We start from the raw sequence: 14,185 nt of genomic DNA, 5'->3' as shown, positions 1-14,185 counted from the left end.
ACCAATGGTCTGGCTCAGGATAAGGCGGCTTCTTGTGGCTCCAAAAGTGGGGAGTTAGCACCTCACTTTGCAGCTGACATGTTCCCTGATGCATCCAGGAGGGGCACAGGGCTGGAGGAGGAAGGGAGGAAAAATAAACATAATGTGATGGCTTTGCCACTGCCACACACACACACACACAACGTGTCTGTTTCTGGGGGAGGGGGCAGCATGCCCCAATTTTATTTTTCTGTAAGTGTGCCTCAGGATGAAAAACGTTGGGAAGCACTGCCCTAAAATGCTAAAATGCTGTAGGTCACTTTTCAGGACCTGATGGTTGAAAAGCGGAATATAAATCTCATGACAAAGCATGCTTTTTTCCTACTTAAAGCTTAAGTTGCAAAATCATCAGACCTCCCCCCCCCCAGACCCCACCCAAATAAAGACTTGTTTTTTCAATCAGGGATTTTTAATTGGACTGTGCTTTAACTTATTTTGAGGTTTTTATTTTTAATCTGTTGCAAACTGCCTAGAGACGAACGTTTGGGGCGGTATACAAATTTGAAAAATAAATAAATAGATATGGGGTATGTGTGTGTGTGTGTGTGTGTGTGTTGCTTACTGTAATGGAGTCACTTCTTTGGAATTTATGATTTCTAAGAACCTGACAGTGTCTATCAGATTTAGGAAGCTGAAGAGAAAGGATGCTGAGCACTTCACCCTCTTTTGCCCGTCTCTTTGAGCAGCTGAGTTCCTTGTTCTTCCTCTCTTGTGGACTCTCTTAGCAGGCACTGTTGACCTGACACACATGTCCTAGGTTTTGAAATGGACTTTACAAACATGCACTCACGCAAGGGAAGGAAGACGGGAGCCACAGGATCCGTCCCTGGCATCTCGCGGTAGGTCTGAGTGAGACCCTTCTCTGACTGAAAGTTTGGAGAGCTGCTTCCAGTCAGTGTAGACAGTTCTGGCCTAGATGGGCCGATGGTCTGACTCAGGATAGAGCAAGGTTGCCCGTTCATATAAAAAGAAATCAGAAGTCGCTCTTTAAGGCACTGGAGTCCGAAATGGCATGCACTTTGTCCTACTTTGGAAAGCACATGATGGTTTGTTTGCTGAGCTTCAGAGCTCTCCGCTCTTTCCCCCTCCAGGTCCCTTTATAGTTGCCAGAGAAACACAGAATAGGAAGTACGTGCCATGAATCCCGCTGCCCTGCTTACCAGAGCCAAGAGCCAAGTTAATTGTTACAAGGCCCACCACCCAAACCGGGATGTTTCCCCGATAGCAACTCCTCCTGCAGGAAGGGCTGACTGTTAACTTTCTGCTTAGTACAGAAAACTGCTTCAGCGTCCCATCCAGTGTGTGTTTGAAACCGCTCTAGGGAGCCCACCCACTGCACAAGGCAGACTGTTACTCTGTCGGACAGCTCTTACAGTTAGGATGTTTCTGTTCCCTAGACCCTTCAAGTATTTTTAACTCACACACATTTTGTTACTGAGGACCACGGCCAGTGGTCTGTTACAACAAACGCCGCCCGCCTCCTCCTTGCCAAGAACAGCAGCAAAGATCTTGTGGCGCTCCTGCAGGAGGAGAGCTGGCCTGGTGGAAGCAAGCAGTGTTCTCTTGATTTTTTTTTTTCATCTGTGTGCAGAATGAATTTTGTTCTGGGCGGCAGTATCAAGGCAGTGTGGGTGCACATGCATTCAGAATGGGGCCTTCCTGGTTCAACCTGAGCGGGATCTAAAATTAACAGAGCGGACATCAAAAAACATGTGAGCACGAGCACACCTTAGATGGACTACTGGTAGCAAGCATGAGTTGTCCCCTTTGCTAAGCAGGGTCTGCCCTGGCTTGCTTTTGAATGGGAGATTACATGTGAACACTGTAAGATGTTCCCCTTAGGGCAGGGATGCTCAACTTTGGCCCTCCTGCAGATGTTGGCCTGCAGTTCCCACAATCCCTGGCTATTGGCCACTGTGGTTGGGGATTATGGGAATTGTAGTCCAAAAACAGCTGGGGGGGCCTAAGTTGAGCAGGCCTGCCTTAGGGGATGGGACCACTCTGGAAAGAGCACCTGCATGCATGCAGAAGGTTCCAAGTTCACTCCCTGTCATCTCCAAGATAGGGCTGAGTCAGACTCCTGCCTGTAACCTTGGAGAAGCTGCTGCCAGTCTGAGTAGACAATACTGAGCTAGAACGACCAGTGGTCTGACACGGTATATGGCAGCTTCCTATGTTCATAAAGCCTAACAGATTTATTCTAGCATCAGCTTTTGTGAACAATGTGCTTCATCAGATACATGAAGTGTTCTCCTTGGTTGGCAGGCATATATATCAGCCAGTGTCAAACTGTTGAATTAGAATGTATCAGTAAGCTTCATTGTATTTGTTTAAGACTAGCAGATCCATGGTTTTCTCTTCCACAACATATGTTAAATTAGCTTGGCAAAGCTAGGAAGGTTGTCTTGTTACTGTAAATGGGCAGTGTGCTTATTTTGTATACACGTTTGCATAGAATTATGTCAGACTGTACTCCTTTCATTTTGTGTTTTTAGCCCCACTGTTTATCCTGTTTTTTTCTCTCTCTGTGTGTGTGTGTGTGTGTGTGTGTGTGTTTTATTCAAAGCCATATGGGTGCCATTCAGAACTGCTGTGGTGCCTGTGTGTATGTACTCTAATGTCTGCCTGAGTCATGGAGTATTCTAATACACTGAAGGAGGAAATCTGTGTCTGTGCTGTGCCACTTCTGACTACAAATGTGGGTGGTGTGATGGAATCCCCCCACCCCAATCCTTCACATGGAAATCTAGATATTGAAAAGAGGGATTCTAGCCTAGCCTTTTCCCTGACATGCTAGTTTTCTATGTGCAGGGTGTGTTTGGTTTTTTATGATGGGGTATTCAGTCACCTGAGCGCCTGCAGCCTGTGATGGTACTGCCCAGATGTGGGTTTACTACTTTAGTGTGAACTAAATTTCAGAAGTGACCGAGAGCAAGGATTGAGAATTATATGCCTCTTCTTAAATTGCTTGTTCATACAAATTGCTTGTTCATACAATGAGATTAGGACCACCTCTCCCTCCTCTCAGGCTACCTCCATTCACCATAGGTAGAGGGGTGGATTTGGGTATTTTGCCAGAGAGCAAACAAGGAGAGCTGTGTTACGTTGTCGTGTGGTTGTGCTGAACTTGATCTGGCTTATGGGGAACAGAGAAGGGTGCAGTCCTGTACATGAAGAGTGCATTTTAGATAACAGTATTGTGGGCCTGCTTTGCTTTGCAGAACCACTCTCCTTGTCTAAGGGAGCTGTTTGCTGCCGCATAGGTACCCGACACCCATCAAATCTGTCCTTTCAACCAGTGCCAAAAAAGCCCTCCACCCCTAAACAAAACAAGCGTGATTCTGGCCTCTCCAGCTTCCATAGCTATGAAGATCTTTTGTCCCTCAGCAGTGTTCTGGGTTGGGTCTCCTTCCTAGACCCTAATAATAGAAATTGTTTGCATTTCTTTTTCTCCTTGATTCATAGTTGTATTAGTATTATTTTTGGGGATGCAGTGTTTCAGCAAGTAGCTGATTAAAATATTTTTGATGGACTAGAAAGGTGCCCTTAATGAATTGGGCCGCAGATCCTTAAAAATAATGTTTTTAATTCAGAAAATTACAAAACCAGTGGATGACAGGCGCTTTGTTAAAAGTATTTCCGCTTCTCTCTGATACATGAGGTAATGCATCTTCTAAGGAGGTGCTTCTTGCAAAGGATATATACATCATCTAAAAACGGAGTGTCTTTTCCCCTTTAGAAGTATCATTTCATTAAATCCGCATATATTTGCATGTGAATAAGGCAATCAACTAAAATTGATACAATCAACTGCAGTGCTTTCAATCAGGTGGCAGCCTTAATTACTTTCTTCTTAGAATGTGTATATAAAGCTTCTCCATTATCAGTATTGCCCAATGGGGATGTACGAATGCAAGAATGAAAAAAAATGTGATTATCATATTACTGAATTATCCCCATCCTTAGTGATTCTCCCAAACAAGGATTGCTTCACTCCCTAACAAAGACACAAGTGATGCTGTAAGGACAGCTTTCACACTTTCACATCCACTTCTCCACTCCAATTCACCAAACACCCCTCAAACATTAGGACTTTGGGGGCATTCCCAATAAATTGCATGGATTTTACAGGAAGCTTTTCCCTTGTTCTAGGTTACTGCACGATACTATGGACATCAGACATGCTCTCCTAGATAACTTTCCCAAGAGTACCTAAATGGAACTTAGCCCAAGTTCTTAAACTGGTTTGTTCCACAGCATTTAAGAAATCTTTGATTCATTTTAAGTCGGGCCTTGATAAATTTTCTTTGGCTATAGGAACCAACCCAAAGATTTGCGAATCAGACACAACTGGCAGACTTAGCAATGGACACTGTGGAGCGGGAAGGGTAAATGGGTTTCTCTTTATCCCCTTTACAAGTACTCAGTACAGATATAGAGCTGCCTAGGACAAATGAAGTTTGTATTAAATAATTCTGCCTATGAATATTCTAGTCTAGGCACAACAATTAAATTTCTAGGTGCACCTGGGATTTGTCAAGCTCTGTTTTAAGTACCACTACTCTCGGCTTTCTGTACTACAAGGATAATGATCCTTCAGGAATCCCAGCTGCAGCAAATTTCATGCTCTTGAAGTAGCTTTTAATCCTACCTTGCTTCCACACAATCACTTCTACCCAGATTTTCCTCCTACCTTGTTTCCACACAACCAAAAATTGGGAGCACACACAGCTCCCAAACCTGGGTCGAACACAGTTTTTGATTGTGTGAATGACCTCATAATATATTCTAGTTGTATAGCAGGAGGCTTCTGCCCACCACATTCACCTTGTCTTATTAAAAACTCTTCTGCAGTGTTGAGGCACAGAGTTCACGAAGGCCTTGGCTGTCTAGAATCCATTTAAGAGAGAGATTGAAGTGTGAAGATTACAAACAGACTGAATCCAAATAAGACGGAGGTACTTATTGTGTGGGGTCAGAACTTCAGTCTGCTGTCCTGGACAGGGTTACACTCCCCTAGAAAGAACGGATACGCAGTCTGGGAGGGCTTCTGGATCCAAAGTCTCTCTGGATCCTGAATCTCTCGGGTGACTGAGGTTGAGGTAGTAGTCAAAGGCACTTTCTATCGACTTCACCGGATATGCCAGACGCATCCATTTCTTGAGGTAAACAACCTCAGAACAGTAGTGCATGTAATGGTAAGCTTCAGAGTTGATTACTGCAGTTCACTTTATGTGGGGCTGCAATTGGTGCAGAATTCAGCAGCTGGGTTGGTCTCCAGGTAATCTCAAAGAGGCCATATTACACCTATATTAAAAGAACTACAATGGCTACCAATATGTTTCTGAGCAAAATACAAAAGTGCTGGTTATAATGTATAAAGCCCTAATCAGCTTAGACCCAGAGTATTTAAGAGAATGCCTTCTCCGTTATGAGCCCCACCACCTATTGAGATCATCTGGGAGGTCAGGTTATGGTTGCCACCATCTGGTGACTGCTCAGGGACGCGCCTTCTCCATTGCTGCTCTGAGACTTTGAAATGAGCTCCCTGCTGAAATAAGAGCCTCCCCATCTCTGACAGCTTTTTAAAGAGGTTAAGACACATGTATTCACCCAGACTTTATAATTAGACTCATTGTGTTAAATTATTTTTGTTTTAACTTTGTTTTTAATCTGCGGTGTTTTATTGTAAACCGCCCAGAGACATGCGTTTTAGGCGGTATACAAATATGCTAAATAAAAACAAATAAATAAAAGCAACATAAAAGGCGAATGTGGATTTTAAAATATATAGCTCTAGCCTGTGCCACATTGCGGGCTGAGGGCAAATCACACCAAGCAAGATCTAGACTAAGTTAGTCATGACTACGTCTCATTGAAATTAATGGAACAAACAGTCATTATGACTAATAGCCTCCCCATCTCTGACAGCTTTTAAAAGATGTTAAGACACATGTATTCGTGTCTCTTAATAAATAACCATTTATTTCCTGTGTTAAGACACATTACTTATCATGTGTCTTAATAAATCATCATTTATTTCAGTGGTGCTTATTCTTGATCCTGCCCCGTGTTTTCACCAGATCTGTTACTACGCCCAAAGGGCCTGTGGCATGAAGGGCTTGAGGATGCCAAGGCAGGAAAGCCATCATGATAGGAATATAGGAAGCTGCTTTATACCACGTCAGACCTTTGGTCCCTCTAGCTCAGTATCGTCTACACTGACTGGCAGCAGCCTCTCCAAGGTTTCAAGCAGGAATCTTTCCCAGTCCTACCTGGAGATGCCAGAGAGTGAACTTGGAATTTTCTACATGCAAGGCAGATGGTAATTTTTGTTTGTTTTTAAATGGAGCCAGGAGTCCAGTATTCTCTCTCTATTTTTTTCATCTGTGTGCAGAATGAATTTTGTTCTGGGCGGCAGTATCGAGGCAGTGTGTGCTCACCTGCATTCAGAGTGGGTCTTCCTGATTCAACCTGAGCAGGATCTAAAATTAACTGAGCAGGCATAAAAAACCACATGAGCACACGCACGCCTTAGAGGAAACACTGCAGGAGTCCCATTACCTTTCCACTTGCTTGTGCTTCTCCCTTTTTCTCCCCCACCAGCCCTGTAAGCATAGCTCCTTCTCTTATACACAACATCTATGCATTTTCCAGCCCTGTCTGTCTAGTACGTCCAACATTTGTTTTCTCTCTGTACATGCTAGTTGCCAGCATGTACGGAATCTGTACCTAATAATGAAGCTTCCCTGCCAGTTCTTACCTATTTGGCTGGCCACGAGCCATCTTTGAATCACAAACAGAAACAGAGATGTAAAAGGAACAACAACAAAAGACTAGGAATCCATCGCCCGCTCTAACACACACTTCCACATGCAGCTCTTCAAATAGACAAACATCGTGCCCTTAAATCAGGGGTCTCCAATGGTTGTTGGCCTATAACCCTCATCATCCCTGGCTACTGGCCATTATGACTGGTGATTATGGGAGTTGTAGTCCAATAACAGCTGGAGTCCAGTTCTGAGGATCGGGGAGCAGCAACAGTGGGTGGCAGTAGTTTTCCCTGATCCACTTTTCCATTCCTGCTCATGGTGCAGTTGGTTCTTCAACTGGCCACTGCAAGGGGGAGCAATCCAGGCCTGGCTGTTGGCCACAGGAAGGTTGCTACAAGTGACTTTCCATCGAGATGGATTTGGAGCTTCAGTGGGACTTCTTGTTTCTCTCTTCTTTTCCCCAGGTATGTGCAGAGCTTGCTGGATATCATGGTGTTCCTGGATAAGGACCCCGAGGACCACGGGACACTAGGCCAGTGAGTTGGGGTCTTGGGGGCATTTGAGCACACACATGGAGGAATCCCAGCTTGAGGGGCCATTTAGAGTTGCATTTTATGCGACTCCTTTCCAACACAGAGGCTATCTGCAGTACATCATCTTGCCTGGAGTTATTGCATAGAGATGTGCATGAATCAAATTTCTCGATTCAAATCGAGTTTTGAAATTTTGTTTCTAATTTGAATTAAATTCAAAATTTTATTTGGGATCAATTCAAGAACTGGTTGGCACCTTTTTTAACCAATCAGGGGGCCTGAATGGTTTTTTAAAAGTCCCAAATGGCTCTCAAATCAGTCAGTCAGTCATTTATTGTTACAGTTACATACCAGTACAATATGGACATTACATTAGATAAAGATTAAAAGAACTTAAAATACATTTATATCTAAGATTGAAAAAGTTAAGACAACAATAATTTCTTATTAACCAATCACCAATGAGTATTAATAGCAGCAGCACAGTATCTAGCAACTCTTTTTGTAATTGTAAGCTCAGAGTCTCTCAAATCAAATTCGTATTAACTTTTGAAAAATTTGATTCAATTTTTTTTCTGAATTTAAGAGGTGATTTGATTAGAATCTGAATCACCCAGATTCGAGTTGATTTCAGTTGATTTATACATTCCTATTATTGCAGTACTTACAGTAATTTTGTCGCCTAGTAGTCTGTCGACACCTATTAAGCGTCCCACTTTGAACAGAGTTCACTCTAAGTACTGGGGAAATGTCATATATGAAGCTTGCCTTCGAGGCTGTTTTGTATGCCATAGTTGATGCCCAGAGTGTTGCCCAGTAGGTGACTGAGACACTGGAATAGGATGAGGAAAGGTGAGAAGAGAGAGCCCAGGAGTATTGCTCCAGTGCTCCATCTAACCCAGTAATAGGTAGCACTGCCACAGTGAGCACCTGGTACAAAGAATGTCCTTTTGCTTAGGACCTTTGGAAGAGAGAAGACAAAAAGAGGGGGTAGGACTCAAACAATACTGGTAGGAGCAAGATACTGCCCCCTCTTTTTGATTTATCTCATATCGATTTGGGGCGATTGACCATTTAGGATTCTTGGAAACCTGCTGGATAGAACCTCCACATAAGAACTCTGCCCAATTAGCAGCCCCAGCTAAGAGGGCAAAAAGGCACCTTTTAAAAGTGTGGCTCTCTAATATTTAGCAGCAGAACAGTTGTCCCTGTCTAACTCCAGTACTGCGTTTCCCCAGTGACTCTTGCTAATGTGATCTGCCTTGTGTTTTTCATAGATTGAGAGCCCTTTGGGGACAGGAAACCCTCTTTCTCCTTATTTTTTTCCTACTTAAACCACGTTGACAATGACTTTGTTGAAATGTTGTCTATAAATACTATTACTATAGATATTAAGAGAGGACTGCATCAGGTGGTTCCTGTGAGAGGGGGTGGGCAGTAGCATCCTGAGCCTGAGATCCATTATTGTTGGTGCCCTTGGCACGCATCTCCTGCTGCTGACTGAGCCTGGAGTGGGAGGTTTTCCTCCAGCCCTGACTTGCTGCTCGCCCAGCCCTTCTGTCACGATTGGTTCCCTCAAGGAAGACTGCAGCCTTTAGCATTTGCTCTGTGTGTGTTTACAAGGGCTGATGTGCCACGGGACAGCTTTTCTTAGTGGTCCAGTTTCATAAAATGGCTGCTGCACCCTCTTGCGTGTGTGGAGAAGGTTCCCCCCTGCTCATTCCGGCCACAGAGAGAAAATATGCCATGTGTGGGAGTTGCCTTGAGGGCCGCTCTGGGCCTGTTACCGTACTTGTTAGCGATACAGACAATGAGGCCAATTCAGAAGCCTGTTGGTTTCACCCGCAGGCTGGAAGCCTGCCTATGTTTCGAGATTGTTCTGTCTCCTCCCAGGTTCACCAACGCCCTGGTCACTATCCGTAACCGCCACAACGATGTGGTCCCCACCATGGCCCAGGGTGTGATCGAGTACAAGGAGGCTTATGGGGATGACCCCGTCTCCAACCAAAACATCCAGTACTTCCTGGACCGTTTCTACCTTAGCCGTATCTCCATCCGCATGCTGATTAACCAACACAGTGAGTTATTGAATCCGTCTCCTTTCCTGCCCTTTTGGCTGATCTGTAGCATTATGGCCGTGGTTTCTGTCAGTAATTCCTTAGTGCAGGAGTTCTCACATGAGTCCCCAGATGTTGGACTACAACTCCCGTCAGTTGTGGCTGGGGATGATGGGAGTCGTAATCCAACAACCCCTGGGGACCCATGTTTGTGCATAGCGCAATGTGCTTTGAAAATAGTGCTCGGAGTGTTGTAGCCACCAGCCCTTCTGGGGTGGTGTGAATGCCCGGATTCATCCATGCCGCCTTGCCCCGGTCCAGACTGCATGCCTCTGTCATTGTGTGCTGTCTTTCTGCCTTCATCAGCTTTCTCTCTTTCCCCCACAGCCTTGATTTTTGATGGCAGCACCAACCCAGCTCATCCCAAGCACATTGGCAGCATCGATCCTAACTGCAATGTCTCAGAAGTGGTCAGAGGTCAGTGGGCTTCTGTGTGATCTGTGCCAGTGTGGTAGCATCTCTCTCCCCTGCAATCCAGTTTTCCTATCACTGGATTTTCCTTCATGTTTGCAGAGAATGCCCCAAAAGACATCTAGCAGAATTCTGAAGCACCAACACTGAGCACTTGATGGCTGGCTTACCGGGGTGGGATGTGGGGGACATATCTAAAAAACAAAGAAAAAAACATTGATATCCTGCTCTTCCTCCAAGGAGCCGTCCCTCACCAACTGCGGTTTTCCCATTCGCGGTTTTGAGTATCCGCGACTGGGAAATTGTGACCGGTCTCACTAACCGTGATTCAAGTATCCGTGGTTGGCAAGATTTTTTAGTGATTTGGGATCATTTTTTGCAATTTGGGGGTGGTAGTGTTTCAGAGGTTCAATCCCCTCATCCTTTTTGCTGATACTGCCAACTCCTCACGATTTAAAGTGAATTTGAGTGGTTTTTTGAGGTTCAAAAGTGCCTTCAAGCGATTTGCGGAGGGGTGGGTGTTAAAATTTCCCAGAGCTTCAATTTTCTCACTCTTGCTTATTCTTGGTGATTTTAAGGGATTCCGGGTGATTTTTGGCAAATATATTTGTAATTTTTCTTTGATTTTTCCGGTCTTTCCACGACCACAGTTTCCCTAACCCCCTGTTTCCCATTGATTTCAATTGCTCTCCAACTGCAAAAGTGCCAACCGCGAGGTTTTGCTGGAACAGAACCCTCGCGGTTGGTGAGAGATGACCGTACATGATTATGTTTATCCTCCCAATAACCCTGTGGGGTAGGTTAGGCGAAGAGATACATGACCAGCCCAGAGTCACGCAGTGAGCTTCATGGTTGAATGGGGATTTGAACTCGGATCTTCCCAGTCCTAGTCCACTGCTCTAAGCACTACACCATGCCTGGTATCCTCACTCATTCTGCAGCTTTGCATGTATATTGAGATGGCCACCCGTTGCTTTGTCTGGAATCCTTAAAAACCCAAAGATAAATTCAAAGATAAATTCACTGCCACAAAATGCAGTGATGGCTGCTAGGTTAGACTGCTATAAAAGGCATGAGACAAATTCATGGAGGGCTTGGTCTTTCAGTGGCTGTTTTCCACGATAGCTAAATCGCACCTCCGGGCTAAGAGACCGTAGATGTTTAAATGCAAGGTGCTGGGGAACAAACAGTGTGACGGAGGGTTGCTTTCATGCCCCACTTCCAAGAAGCATCTGGCTCGAAGCATCTGACTGGAAACAGGATACTGGGGTAGATGAAGCTTTGGTCTGATTTCAACAGGGCTCCTCTAGTGTGGAAGCTCGAAGCTAATTCATGTGTGTCCTTCTGAAGGAAGGAGCACATGTGATCCAGCCTGTCTCTCTCTGCCTGTTGATCCTGTCAGGTACAATCCCTTCCCTGGCAGCCGTGCAGGCGTGATGGCTGGAGACTTCCCTTGCAGCACTTATGGGGAGGAAAAAATGCCCCCCCTCCCCTGCAGACTCCCCCGCTTTTCTCCGTCAGTCTCCTCCACGACTGGGCTGTTCCTTCATAGCCCTGCATGGCTGTGTCGGTGTTCCCAAGCATTAGCCCCAAGGGAAACCCAGACTAGTGCAGAAAGAGGAGGTGACTCCTTAGTTGAGAAAGAAGCAGAAATTGCTGTGGTGGCTTCAGGGGATGGGAGGATGGCAAAACTTCTTCTAGCAGCAGCAGTTTCTGCAGATTCATATGGGTTTGCAGCAAAGCCGGCAGATTATGGAATACGAGGTACTGAACTCTGTCAAGCAGGCGTTCCTCTAATAACCAGGTTTTCCTCCCACTTTCCCCAGATGCTTACGACATGGCCAAGTTGTTGTGTGACAAATACTACTTGTCTTCTCCCGAACTGGAGATCCATGAGGTGAATGGTGAGTCCTGCAGGGACCAGAGTGGAGATGGGCAAGGGAGGGGGGGTACGGGCGAAGATGGGGGTTCCTTATCTTGGGTCCCCAGATATTGTTGGACTACAAGTCCCATCATCCCCAGCCACAGTGTGTGTAAGAGAGGGACGGACAGGCAGGCACTGGCTGGCCTCCTTCATTAGAATTTACCTTTGTAGATTTCAGATTCTGCCTCGTCCCATCCAGCATAGTGTGGGGCTGTAGCTCAAGTGGTGGAGCATCCGTTTTGCGTACTGAAGGTCCCAGGTTCAATCCCTGGCAGCATCTCCAGGTAGGGTTGGGAAAGACCCTGCCTGAAATCTTGGAGAGCTGCTGCCAGTCAGTATAGAAAAGACTGCACTAGACGGCCCAGTACCTGACTTGGTATAAGACAAGTTCCTGTGTAGCAGTACTCAAAGATAGACCCAACAAGTGTCACCGTATTTATATTTACAATATTGGAAATATTTCCCCGTGAGAATAACACTTCTAACTCGTTGAGTGTTGTACTACCTTTATCCCATTCACAACAGGACAGTGAGGTAGGTTTCTGTCTATTATTGCTTTATTACTGAAGCACATTGGAATGTACAGTATTATTTACAGACCCTTTGCAATTCTCCTTGGGCCTTTAAAGCCTGATAATTATTGGCCATTCTGTATTGTCCATACATAATAATTTTTTTAAAGCTCTGCTAAGTTGAGCAAAGAGGCACCTTTTAAAGTGGTGATACACTTACATTTAGCAAGATGAGAACAACTGTCCCTATCCGACCCCAGCACAGCATCCCTCCAGGACTGTTGCTGGTGTCCACCTTGTGTTTATTTTTAGGTTGTGAGTTCTACAGGGAAGCATCCTAGTATTTGTTTTTCTAAGACAACTGCTTTGAGAACTTTTGTTGGAAAACGGTGGAGGAGGAGGGTTTCTCTCACACACACACACACACACACACACACACACACACACACACACACACCAAATGCTAAAATTCAGTCCCACCTACTTCTTTATCCCACTTTCTGAAACCTAGCCCTAAATGAAGAGACTGTACAGCTTAAATTGGTGAGTGAGCGAGTGAATATGAAGGAATTAATTATCCTAGGGCATTGGCTGGCACACCAAATCAGTGGAGCCTCTTCCCCTACGGTTGGAAAGAAGATAACCACAGATGTATCTGGAAGTAAAATTTTTAAAAAGGAATAAGTTAGTCACCCAATTAAAGTCCTGTTTCTGTTTACGCTGGCTCCTTTGTACTCGGTGGATCTGGGAGTGCCCCCTCCGGGTCGTCCTTTTAAAGGGCGTTCTGAGCTCTGCCACTTGCGCTCCTAGTGACTCTTTGCCTCATTCGTTCTTTTCCCCTTTGATTCAGCCACTGGAACAGGACCTCACCCTTGGCCCCGTAAGTAGCGGGTTGTAGTTTGGTAAGCAGCTGTCATAGAGTTGGCATTGTGGCTCAGCAGCTCAAGCTTTGCTAGAATCCCGGCTTCCTTCCTCGTGGCTATTCCTTGCCTTGCCTTTCAAGGAAATGAGAGTGGCTCCTGGGCCTTTAACAGATGCATGGCATGGAGAATCCAACAGGTGCAGCAGCTATTTGTTGTTTTGTTTTTGTTTTGCTTAAACAGTTTTATCTCCCTCCTTTTTATCCGGATGTCCAAGGCAGCTTACAAACATATTGTGAATAAAAGCATTTATAATCTCAGCAGCTTTCACATGTAGGTCTCCACCCTGTGACACAGGAACAGATTTCCTCGCCCTACACTTGCTGTCTGCTCATGTTCTGGCTGCCCTAGTTTTGGCCATGAGCAAGCCCTCCCCAGAAGCAGCACCCCTGCCCCAGCCAAATCCAGGAAGAGAGCAAACACTGCCTGGGCTAGCAGGTCAGGGAGTCCTTGGCTGTACAATTCTGCAGAGAGAGCTCACATTGCAAATTGGCAACGACAGGAAATCCTGTCAGTGGACAAGTAGACTCATTCAAGAGTTCCCAACTCCTACAGTTAGGTCCGGGAATGATGGGAGTTGTAGTCCGATGTCATCTGAGGTCCCAAGGTTGGGAATCACCGGCTTAGATCGTTCTCCCTCCCTTTCATCAAGGCTTGGGACACGTTGCAGCCTTTTAAAATTTCAACAAGTTCCGGGTTAGCTATAAGGAGAGAACGCTGTTCACATTCCAGTGCTTCCCTCCAAAATTCCAGTTTCCACCAGTAGCTACAAGCCAGGCAGCAACCCCCTGCCTCTTACACAAAAAGGTCCGGTTCTCGTCCCAGATCTGTTCCGTCACTTGCTTGTAGAGGTATGAAGGCCTTGGGGGAAACAAGCTTTTCCAGGGGGGAAAGAAACCACCTGTTTATTTCTGCCCCCCACCCTGGCCTTCACATCTCTACTTGCTTGTGCCTCC

General features: G+C 45.4%; 1 protein-coding gene across 4 annotated transcripts in view; it reads left to right on the top strand.

Annotated features, from left to right (window-relative positions):
- Window positions 1–14,185, top strand: part of PDK2 (pyruvate dehydrogenase kinase 2) — a 35,857-nt gene that overhangs the window by 11,495 nt on the left and 10,177 nt on the right. For 2 of the 4 annotated variants that reach the window (XR_008310015.1, XM_053262712.1), the window contains exons 3-6: window positions 7,277–7,348; window positions 9,239–9,423; window positions 9,790–9,879; window positions 11,700–11,777. Coding sequence is in view for 3 of the 4 variants with exons in the window: in XM_053262712.1 (XP_053118687.1) it covers window positions 7,277–7,348; window positions 9,239–9,423; window positions 9,790–9,879; window positions 11,700–11,777 (425 nt within the window). In the remaining variant the exon portion in view is untranslated. Of the gene's footprint in view, window positions 1–6,152; window positions 6,365–7,276; window positions 7,349–9,238; window positions 9,424–9,789; window positions 9,880–11,699; window positions 11,778–13,159; window positions 13,190–14,185 lie in introns of those variants that run through there. The other 2 variants (XM_053262713.1, XM_053262711.1) reach the window with 2 other exon arrangements.

This window comes from Hemicordylus capensis, chromosome 6 (assembly GCF_027244095.1).
Source record: "Hemicordylus capensis ecotype Gifberg chromosome 6, rHemCap1.1.pri, whole genome shotgun sequence".
Taxonomy (NCBI): domain Eukaryota; kingdom Metazoa; phylum Chordata; class Lepidosauria; order Squamata; family Cordylidae; genus Hemicordylus; species Hemicordylus capensis.
Note: the sequence above shows the minus strand (reverse complement) of the source record. Positions and strands in the feature narration are given on the sequence as shown.